Here is a 10,773-nt window from a genome sequence, read left to right as displayed (position 1 = left end):
ATTTTCGTCGGTGTACCCCTGACTTCCGCCCGCGTATTCTAGATCTGGCGGTATACTCGATACGTTTGGAACACATGTTTGAGCCCAGAAAATCAGGCAGCGTACTCGATATTCCGGCGGCGTACTCTATAATCTGGCGGCGTTTTAACAAAAGGGACGTGAGAAATAATAAAATATTAATAACGTCATCGTTTAAGGCAAAAGAGACGTGAGAAATAATAAAATATTTAATAATGTCGCTATTCTCAACCAAAAGAGATGTGTAAAACATAATCCTGAAGGATGTGGGTGCGCCACGTGGCACCCCTCCTCAAAAATGTAAACCTCTCTCTATAAGGTGGTATATTTGGATTGTAGAAAAAATCACACCATATCCCACATTTTTAGCAAAATTGTTTCTATTTATTGGAGAAAAAAACTCCACTATGTCCCATGATTTTTTCTATCTCTCAATATCCTACGTATATTAGCAAAATTTTGGCAAATTAGTTAGATTTTGCCCTGTGCATCGCATGGGTTGTCCACTAGTATGCAATAACGTAGCCGTTTTCACTCAAAAGATAAGTGAGAAATAATAACATATTACTTTAAATATAATGATTGACGTTGGGTTGTGGATTTGTCAGGAAGGGCAACGTACGAGGACTCTCTTGATGTCAGAAGGGCACCAGGGTCTTTTTCCTACCCGATTTTGAAGCATCACACGTGTTTGATGCTCGTTTTAAAAAGTACTCAAAATCCATTATTTCTTGAAACTATCATACGTATTCCGTACTATTCTCTTTTATCTTTAGGAGTTCTAAAGAAAAAAGCGTGAGCCAAGTGAATGAAGCCCTGTCCGTTGTTCCTTTCTAATGGTAGACAGGGGATGGTCTAAGAAAACTTTGTCTTTAGGAGTTCTAAAGAAAAAGCGGCCATGGCCTCTTTAGCAATCTTGAGTCCTCAGTGCCAACAAATCTTCAACCAATCATTTACAGGTTCCCTACGCAATTCATCTCTTCCTAAGGTATATTTCTTCCTTTATGTGATCTGGGCTTCCTCAAACATATCAATTTCTACATAAATCTTCCACTTGCAGGTCACCCATCTCCCGAATCGAATCGACAAGCTCTCACATGGGACTAGAATTTCCCTCCAAGAAAGCATTATTGATTTAGAAGAAGGTATTGTGAAACAACCAATTACTCCAAGAGCTTAAACTGTTAGAGTTGGTGTTATTTAATCATTTATACTTCAATAGGTATCCGATCTCTGGAGCTGTCATCGAAAAATGGCGCTAAATTCGATCCCGCCTTCTATAAATATTTTATTTCTCTCTGTATATCTGAAAAGGCTCTTCATGAAGGAATTAAACTTCAGTTGCACATGGCCAGCATTGGTTTCAAATCTGATATTTTCTTGGAAAATCAGTTCCTTAATTTATATGCCAAGTGTGGGGAGATGGGAAGGGCACGAGAGCTGTTCGATGAAATGTCTCAGCGAAATTATGTTTCTTGGAATATCATGATCGCGGGTTACTGCTTAAGTAGATGCTTTCTTGAAGCCCTGCATCTTTCCAAGATGATGATGAGGATAGGCCCAAGGGCTGACCAGTCCACATACTTGAGCTCTTTGCGGGCTTCAGTTGGCTCGGAAAATCCTAAACATGGCGAACAGATTCATGCCCATTTGACAAAAACGGGTTTTTTCTCATGTGTCCAAGTGGGAAATGCTCTGATCAACATGTACGCGAAATTGGGTAATCTGGAAGGTGCTGAAACTGTATATAAGAACATGGTAGAGCGAGATGAGGTCTCGTGCAATTCCATTATTACCGCGAATGCTCAAAATGGATGTAGCGGTCGAGCTCTGGGCCTGTTTGTGGAGATGCAGGTAGAAGGGTTAAAGCCCAATGAATTTGCCTTTGGAAGTGTTCTCAGATCGAGGGACGTAAGTGAGGTTGAACAGCTCCATGCTCAAATTACCAAAAGTGGTTATGGAACCCATGTTTTTGTTGGTAGTGCTCTTCTAGATTCATATGCCAAATGCAATTGTAGCCAAGATGCATTCTTGATTTTTAATAGGATGTCTGACCGGAACATTGTAACGTGGAACAGCATGATAGCAGTTTGCATAGAAAACAATTGGATCGATGAAGCTCTGCAACTTTTTATGCAAATGGGTGAGATGGGTATTCATCCAGATGAGTACACAATATCCAGCTTGCTCAACGCAATGACAATTGAAACGAATGCATCTGGAGGTAAGCAACTTCATACACTCACAGTTAAAACAGGACTGAACACAGATCCCTTGATTGGAAACACCCTCATCACCATGTATTCAAAACATGGCATAGTTGGCGATTCTCAACGTGCTTTCGAAAACATTTCCAAGCCGGATCTTATATCTTGGAATTCCGTGATTCAATCAAACATTGAGAATGAGAGACCCGAATCGGCCCTGGATTTATTCCTGAAAATGAAATATTTAGGAATTAAGCCTGATGAATTTAGCTTCGTCAGTATCTTAGCTGCTTGTAGATCACTATCTTGGCTTAAAACTGGAAGAGTAGTTCATGGTAACTTGATCAAGACAGGTCTAGTACCAGATGCCTTTGTTGGAAGTGCTCTTGTTGGTATGTATGCAAAATCCGGGGATATATCAGATGCTAAACTTGTATTTGACAAAATCGTGCATAAAGATTTGATTGCGTGGAACTCAATGATCGTGGGTTTTGCTCAGAATGGTGATGCGTACCGGGCTTTGAAATTCCTCGGTTTGATGCGGGAAGAGAACTTAGAACCGGATGATTTTACCTTTGCCGGTATTCTTGCTGCGTGTGCTGATATCACAGCAGTACAACAAGGCAAACAAATCCATACTTTAATTTTAAAATCAAGATTAACGACTGATACTGCTGTGGCCAACGCATTGATAACAATGTACGCTAGAGTTGGAAGCATGGTGGAAGCAGAAGTTATTTTCTCGAAACTTAATGCTAAGAACGTAGTCTCTTGGACTGCAATAATTGGAAGTTACGCACAAAATGGCTACGCCAAGGAGGCTCTGGATCTCTTTTACCAAATGGAGAGCTTTGGGGTAAAACCTAATGGCATAACCTTTGTGGCTTTATTGACGGCGTGCAGTCATGCAGGGCTGACTGACCAAGCTAGGAAGTATTTCCATATGATGGAAATTGAATATGGGATTAAACCGGGCTTCGAGCATTATGCTTGTATAGTGGATACTTTAGGCCGGGGTGGGAGATTAAAAGAAGCAGAAGAGTTTATAAACAGAATGCCATTTGAGCCAAATGCTCTGGTATGGCGGATGTTGCTCAGTGCTTGTAGGACACATGGTGACCTGGCCAGAGGGAAGAGGGCAATGGAAAAAATAATTGCTCTAGAGCCTGGTGATTCTGCGGCCTATGTGTTGCTTTCAAACATTTATGCAGCTCTAGGGAAGTGGGAGGGTGTTGTAGAGATTAGAAAACTGATGAAAGAGAATGGAGTTAGGAAGGAACCTGGTAAGAGTTGGATTGAAATACAGAACAGAGTCCATGAGTTCATCGCAGGTGACCGTTCGCACCCACAATCTGATGGCATATACTTGAAATTAGGGGAGTTGTTGGAAGAAATGAAGGCTGAAGGATATGTTCCTGACACTGATTTTGTTCTCCATGACATAGGGAAAGAAATGAAAGAGGAACGGATATGTCATCACAGTGAAAGGTTGGCCATTGCATTGGGGCTCATCAACTTAGCACCAGGGATTACTGTTACGGTGTTCAAGAATCTGCGTATATGTGGGGATTGTCATAAGGCTGTGAAACTGATCTCTAGGATAGTTGGTCGGGAAATTATTGTTAGGGATTCTACCCGTTTTCATCATTTCAAAGATGGATTGTGCTCTTGTGCAGATTACTGGTGAGGTTCTCACCAGGTAAATATACTTACAAGTTTAATTTATCAACAACTAAAGGTGAAATGTTTTCGGCATTGAGGTTAATGTTGCTGTAAAACCCCCATTAACAGTTAAGAAGGGCTCTCTCTGTCCGGAAACCTCTTCCAGTGGATGGCCGATCTAGCCATCTGCCGGGCCTCCTACTATCTTGAAATTCTACTTTCGCTCCTCCTTTTTCACTTTTTTTTCCTTCAAGGGTTCTTCCCTAACCCCACAAACCTTAAATCAGATTTTCCTTTTGCATACCCTTTTTCCCTTGTTTCTTCCTTCTAGGGTTTTTCTTCTCTTCTAACCCCACAAACCCTAAATCAGATTTTCCTATTGAAAAACCTTTAGATCCCATGAGGAAAACCTCCTCCCTCTTGCACAGATATTTAGTTTAGGGGATGGGAGTCTGGGTGTGTGGGTGAAAAGGGGGGAAAAGAACAGATCTGGGTCTGTGAGTGAAAGGGAGAGAAGAATATTAGGGACTTGGATGTACGGTGGTTGCAGATAGGGTTGTGGAGACGGTTATGGAGACCGTGGCTTGCGAAGGTCACCGGTCTGTGGCCAAATGTCGAATCTTCCCTCGCTTCTTCCTTTATTTCTCTGTTTTTCTCCTCTTGAAACCCTCCTTGAAACTTTGTTAGCTCTAAACCCTAACAGATCTTCCTTGGATAGATCTGTGTTTAATGGTGGAGGTTGGGCCGGCCGGTAGTTATGGGGGGTGATCGGATTCCGGTGGACGGAAATGGGGATGATTGCACCGGTTTTAATGGAGGGGCTTGGTGGCCTGAGGTTAGGGCTTGGTGCCAGTGGAATGGAGGTCGCCGGATTCAATGTTTTCTGGGGGAGAACATAGTGAGAATCAGAACATCGCCGGGAGACCGATTCTGGCCGGTGGAGGCGGGATTTGGTCGTCGGGATGCCTTTGGGAGGCTGGATCTTATCAAAGGCCGTCGGGAGGAGGCCGGATCTGGCATGAGGTCATGTTTGGTCCAAAGTTTTGATTGACTTGGTGAGGTGAAACATGGGCTCAGACAGGAACTTGGCCAGGGTAAAAGCGAGTCGAGACGGGAGAATCGATGATTAACTTGGGGAGTTTTGAAACAGTGACTGCCATGCACAAGCAGAAGCATACACAACTGGTGATAATTCATATACATTTCTTTAGGAGTAATAAATGATGTTAGACTAAGAGAAGGATATAAATATCCTATACAATGATTACAATAACAGTGATGGCAATCTATACAATGCCCTACAAGATTATTCCCTGAAAGCCGTGGGTCTCATGAATCAATCATTTGCCAAGTGGAAACTTATATTTCTCTTCTTTTAAGATGAGATGAAGTTTTTTAAGTTCTTATGAAATATCACAAGATGATGTTAAATGGATTTGAAAAATACATCAAAACATTTCGATTCTACATTTCTTTGGAATACTTTGAGAATGATCTTAACAGATACCTGGAAGAGCATGGCATTATCCATTAGAGTGGTGGTCAGTATACACGACAACAAAATGGTATTACTGAGAGGAAGAATTTTCATTTATTAGAAATGCCCCTCGTCATTTGTTGAGTATGCATGTTTCTAAGAAAAAAGAAAGTCTGGAGAGATGCAATTTAGACAGCTGCATATCTTATTAACTGAATGCTATTCAGCTTTTGTATCTCGATGAGATTTTTTTAATTCCTCCGCGTGTATTAGGCAGTGCATGATTTATACACATTTGGATCCAAAACGTCCTAAGTTAGATCCTAAGGCTATTGGAGGTGTCTTTCTGGGTTTCTTCCACCCAGAAAGTATACAAGTGTCTGGATCCAATGTGTAGAATTTTTTATTTTTTTTGGTATCTATGGATGTCACCTTTTTTTAGCCCACTTCATTCTTTCTGTCCTCTTGTGCCTCTCTTTAGAAGGAGAATGTTTATGAGGTATAAAACCTTTTTGCACAACTTTCCTATTCCTATTCCTATTCCTATTCCTATTCCTATTCCTATGCTTGTTGATCCTGTTCCCATTCCCATGCTAGTTTACTTCGATGGCAAACCAAAGGAATTATAGGTTTACTTGAGGCAACAAAAGAAAGCGGCCCTGCCCACACTAGTCGGATTCTTTGAAATCAGATTCATGTATTTCTGTTCTATCATTTCTTTTTGTCCCATTTCTGTTTCCTGTGCTCCTATTGATGTCTCTAGGCATATTTCCTATTGATGGGGCCCAGAATTGATCATCCAACCAGGAAGTGACACGTGGCCTCTGGTGGTATACCTTAATTACCCCCGCTATCAGGGAATAATTAAGGAGCTAATCCTAGAAAGTAAAGGAAGCGTTGACCCTCCGCCCAACCACAGGGTGACATCTATCCAAAGGGTAAAAAAGTAAATCGACTCAAACCACCTACTATAAATAGCCGTCCAAGGCTCAAAGGTAAGGGTCCAGAACCCGAGAAATTACTATTCATTACTATTTTTGGTCCTAAGATGAGATCATACGCTGACTTGAGTGTCGATGGGCCAATCCGGAGCCACGATTCTGGGTTGGTCTTCTGACCAGGTGCTACCTTCTGCAGGACTCATCTGAGTGCAGGACCTTCTCTGTCAGACGATCAGATCAACATCCATTCCAATATCCGATCGTAACCCAGCCAAGTTCTCTCTTCTTGAACTGCCACATCACATTGACTGTTTTTAACCACAACAGTTTGGCGCCATCTGTGGGACTCGAACAAAAAGTTGTCCCTAATCTCCCACATGGCAGGCAGGAAGAGCAACCGTGCGGGTTCAGGCCGAGGAGCGGGATCAGGGCGAGGAGCTCACTCTCAGCAGCTACCTAGAGACCCTCCACTTCCCTGTCCTCCTCCTAGAAGCCGGCGCCTAGCTTCACAAATCGTAGCCGAAGTCCAGTTAGAAGACCAAGTGCTGGAAGATCAGCGATCGGTCGCACCAATTGTCCAGCTCTCGGAAGAACAATTCAACCAGATGATGCGACAGGTCGCCGTTCTAACTAAGCAAGTGAAAATTCTCACTCACCCTCCTCTCGCACGTCCATAGCCTCCGGAGCCACATGCGCAAAGAGAAGGAGTGTCCCATAGACATGAAGAACCACCCAATCACTCCAGGTCTCGTCTTCTCTCCCCCAACCGATGCTCAAGGCGCAGTCACGAGCGATCTCCCTCGATGAGCAGGAATAAACGTCGGGGGCGATCCCCGTCGCCAAGTCAAAATCGTCGACGAGACCGGTCGAGATCAGTAAACTGGCGACAAGATTTGAAAAATATCACAGAACTAGCAAGGCACCAGAGCCACAAGAGAAGGTCCAAGAGTCGATCAGATACCGTTTCTGGCCCTCTACAAGAGCGTAAAAGACGCAGAGAAATAAAAGAGGATAAGAAAGGCGAGAGTGTAGAGCGGAAGCTTGAGGAGATTGATCATCGAATCAAAGAGTTGGCCAGAGAAAGTAAAAATCCCAACCTCAAGGCTTTTAATAACAAGCCTGCATTTACAGAAGCCATCTTAAGCGCACCAACTCCTCGAGACTTTCAAATGCCGCTGATCCCCCGATATGATGGGACAACTGATCTTGTGGACCATCTGGAGACCTTCAGGACCATGATGCTTTTACATTAGGTCTCGGATGGGTTCCTGTGCAGAGCATTCCCAGCCACTCTGATCGGTGCTGCCAGAGATTGGTACGTAGGCCTAAAACAAAACTCCATCAGTTCATTCGAAGATCTCGCAGACAGCTTGGTCCAACACTTCATGAGTAGCCGTCGACCCAAGAAGACGGCCGCATCACTCATGGCACTGAGGCAGGAGCACAACGAGTCTCTAAAAGACTTTGTGCGCCGGTTCAACAGAGAAGCCTTGCAGATAACAAATCTAGATCCGTCGGCGGCCGTGAACGCCCTGCTATTGGGAGCTAAGTTAGATGACTTCGAACGATCAATAGCGCGGAAGGCGGCGACTTCCTTGGCCGATCTGATCTCGAAGTCTGAAAATACATCTCGGCAGAGGGCACTGTGGCCGCTCTGAATAGAAAATACGGTGGCCAATATGAAAAGAATGGGCAATCATCAAGCCAGAAGCACAGGCGAGAGGATGGACCACCCCGAAAGGACAGGAGCCCACTTCGAAGAGAAGAGAACTATACCCCGCTCAACACATCCAGGGCTAGAATCCTGGCCGCCATAACAAATGAAGACTTCCTCAGGTGGCCAGACAAAATGTCTACTAGTAGCAACAAGAGAGACAAGTCCAAATATTGCAGATATCACAAGGACCACGGGCACGATACCAACGAGTGTCGACACTTCAAAGAGGAAATCGAATTGCTCATTAAGCGAGGGCATCTGAGAAAGTATGTCAGGAATGGAGGCCTGGAAAAGAGAGAACCCAGAATTCCCAGTCCGGGCAGAAGAAAGAGTCCGCAAAGGTCGCCATCGCGGGGAAGCCGAGCCAAATCTCCAGCCCCGGCGAGTCCTCCAGCAATAGAGCCATCCTTCGAACCAACTGGGGTCAGTATGACCATAGTTGGAGGGCCGGCCGCTGGAGGAACTTCCTCAGCTGCTCGCAGAGCTCATGCCCACCAAGTCAATTCAGTGCACATTCCTGACAAGAAATTGAAAGCGAACAACACAATTTCATTTTCCTATGCTGATCTGAATGATGTGATCTTACCGCATAATGACGCCCTCGTCATCACCATGCTGATCGCCAGCTTCGAGATGCCAAGAATCTTGGTCGACAATGGAAGTTCCGCGGATATCTTATACTACCACACCTTCAAGCAGCTGGGCATCAAAGACAACCTCCTGAAGCCTTCCTCCACGAAATTGTATGGGTTCGCAGGAGAGGTCGTCAGGGTAGTAGGATCTATAGAGTTGCCGGTCCTCATGGTGAGCGCGCCGCCGCGAGCTACCGCAATGGTCTAATTCTTGGTAGTAAACACCCCAGCAGTGTATAATGCAATTCTTGGGAGACCAGGGCAGAACTTGTTGAAAGTGATACCTTCAGCCTATCACCAAAAGATGAAATTCATCACCCCAAGAGGGCTCGGCGAAGTAAAAGGTGACCAGATTCGCTCTAGAGAATGCTATGTCACCGCTCTTAAGGGGAAGAGGTCGCCAGAGGCGATGCCCATTGAAATGTTGGATCTACGGGATGAAGCCCAAGCTGTTGTCAACAAGCCCGTGGAAGAACTTGTTCAAATCCCGTTGTACAAGGATCAGGCTGAGAAAACTGTGCAAATAGGATCGTCGCTAGATGAAGAAGTCAAAAGTCAGTTGATTCAGTTTCTCAGAAGCAACGCTAATGTTTTTGCATGGAATCCGAACGATATGCCAAGTATTGTCCCAGAGGTCAGTGTCCATAAACTCAGCGTGGACCCAATTTATAAGCCAATCAAACAGAAGAAAAGACACTTCGCCCCGAGCGACGAGCAGCTATTAGAGAAGAGGTTGAAAAACTTCTCCGAGCGGAGTGCATTCAGGAGATCAAATATCCCGATTGGCTAGCTAATGTGGTGATGGTCAAGAAATCCAACGGAAAGTGGAGAATTTGCATAGATTTCACTGATCTAAATAAGGCTCGTCCAAAAGACAGTTTTCCACTCCTTAGGATTGACCAGCTTATTGACTCCACATCAGACCGCGAGCTTTTAACCTTTATGGATGCCTTTTCAGGATACAACCAGATCAGAATGTACGAAGCAGACATCCCAAAGACATCCTTCGTCACCGATCAGGGGTTATATTGCTACCGAGTCATGCCCTTCGGCCTTAAAAATGCTGGGGCCACATATCAGAGGTTAGTCAATAAGCTTTTTCGGAACTAGATCGGTAGAAACATGGAGGTTAATGTAGATGATATGCTCGTCAAGAGCAGGAAGAGAGTCGATCACATCTCAGATCTCGAAGAGACATCTCGGGTCTTAAAAAAATATAAAATGAAGTTGAATCCAACCAAATGTGCTTTCGGAGTTACAGGTGGCAAGTTTCTTGGATTTATGGTCAATCAGAGAGGGATCGAAGTCAACCTAGAAAAAGTTCAAGCTGTTATAGATTTGGCTCCTCCTGCTACTATCCGAGAAATACAAAAGCTGACTGGAAGGGTTGCAGCATTGGGAAGATTCGTGTCAAAGTCAGCAGAGAGATGCCTTCCTTTCTTTCAAGCTATCAAGGGAATAAAAACCGCCCCTTAGACGACCGAATGTCAGACAGCATTCGAAGAGCTAAAGTAGTACCTCTCTTCACCTCCATTGCTCACTAAGCCCGAACCTGGAGAGGAGTTGATAGTATACCTGTCCGTGAGCCGTATAGCCTTGTCAGCAGTCTTGATTCGAGAAGATCATAGGCAGCAGAAACCAGTATACTATGTAAGCAAAGTAGTGCATGATGCCGAGACGAGGTATACCTGAATGGAAAAGCTGGCATATGCACTGGTAATGGCAGCAAGAAAGCTAAGGCCGTACTTCCAGGAGCACACTATCAAAGTGCTAACCGACCAACCACTGAGGCAAATCCTACACAGGCCTGACACCTCCGGACGACTAGTCAAATGAGCAGTAGAACTCAGTGAGTTTGATATCAGGTACTTACCTCGACCTGCGATAAAATCACAGATCCTTGCCGATTTCGTAGTAGAATGCACTCAACCCATGCGATCAGAAGAACAACAAGAAAGCCCTCAACAACCCTCAGGTGCGGATAATACAACTACGCCCGAGGGACAGGAAAACGGGAACAGCACAGAAAGCACTCAACCCCCTCCAGGAGGGGATAATACAACTACTCCTGGAGAGCAAGAGCATGAGCAAAGGACCCTGAATCCTGAAGGACCGATGG

The 10,773-nt window shown here is 44.5% G+C and overlaps 2 protein-coding genes across 3 annotated transcripts; both read left to right on the top strand.

The window, feature by feature from the left end:
- Window positions 1–775: 775 nt before the first annotated feature.
- LOC143875944 (putative pentatricopeptide repeat-containing protein At5g52630) lies at window positions 776–5,354 on the top strand. 2 transcript variants are annotated; one of them, XM_077377623.1, is made up of 3 exons: window positions 776–977; window positions 1,079–1,163; window positions 1,241–5,354. In XM_077377623.1, exon 3 carries the CDS (start codon window positions 1,366–1,368, stop codon window positions 3,910–3,912), a length of 2,547 nt encoding a protein of 848 aa, XP_077233738.1. In that variant the 5' UTR covers window positions 776–977; window positions 1,079–1,163; window positions 1,241–1,365; the 3' UTR covers window positions 3,913–5,354. The 2 variants fall into 2 exon arrangements, with proteins under 2 accessions (XP_077233738.1, XP_077233662.1); XM_077377547.1 differs by having other exon boundaries at window positions 776–1,006.
- A 2,800-nt stretch (window positions 5,355–8,154) lies between these two features.
- LOC143887894 (uncharacterized) lies at window positions 8,155–8,862 on the top strand. The gene has a single exon (XM_077392137.1). The coding sequence runs from the start codon at window positions 8,155–8,157 to the stop codon at window positions 8,860–8,862; it is 708 nt and encodes a 235-aa protein (XP_077248252.1).
- The last annotated feature ends 1,911 nt before the right edge of the window (window positions 8,863–10,773 follow it).

Source organism: Tasmannia lanceolata, unplaced genomic scaffold (assembly GCF_043159265.1).
Source record: "Tasmannia lanceolata isolate RefF3 unplaced genomic scaffold, GAP_Taslan_0.1 ptg000002l, whole genome shotgun sequence".
NCBI classification, from domain to species: domain Eukaryota; kingdom Viridiplantae; phylum Streptophyta; class Magnoliopsida; order Canellales; family Winteraceae; genus Tasmannia; species Tasmannia lanceolata.
The sequence above is the reverse complement of the archived record's forward strand: the minus strand, read 5'-3'. Positions and strand labels throughout refer to the sequence as shown.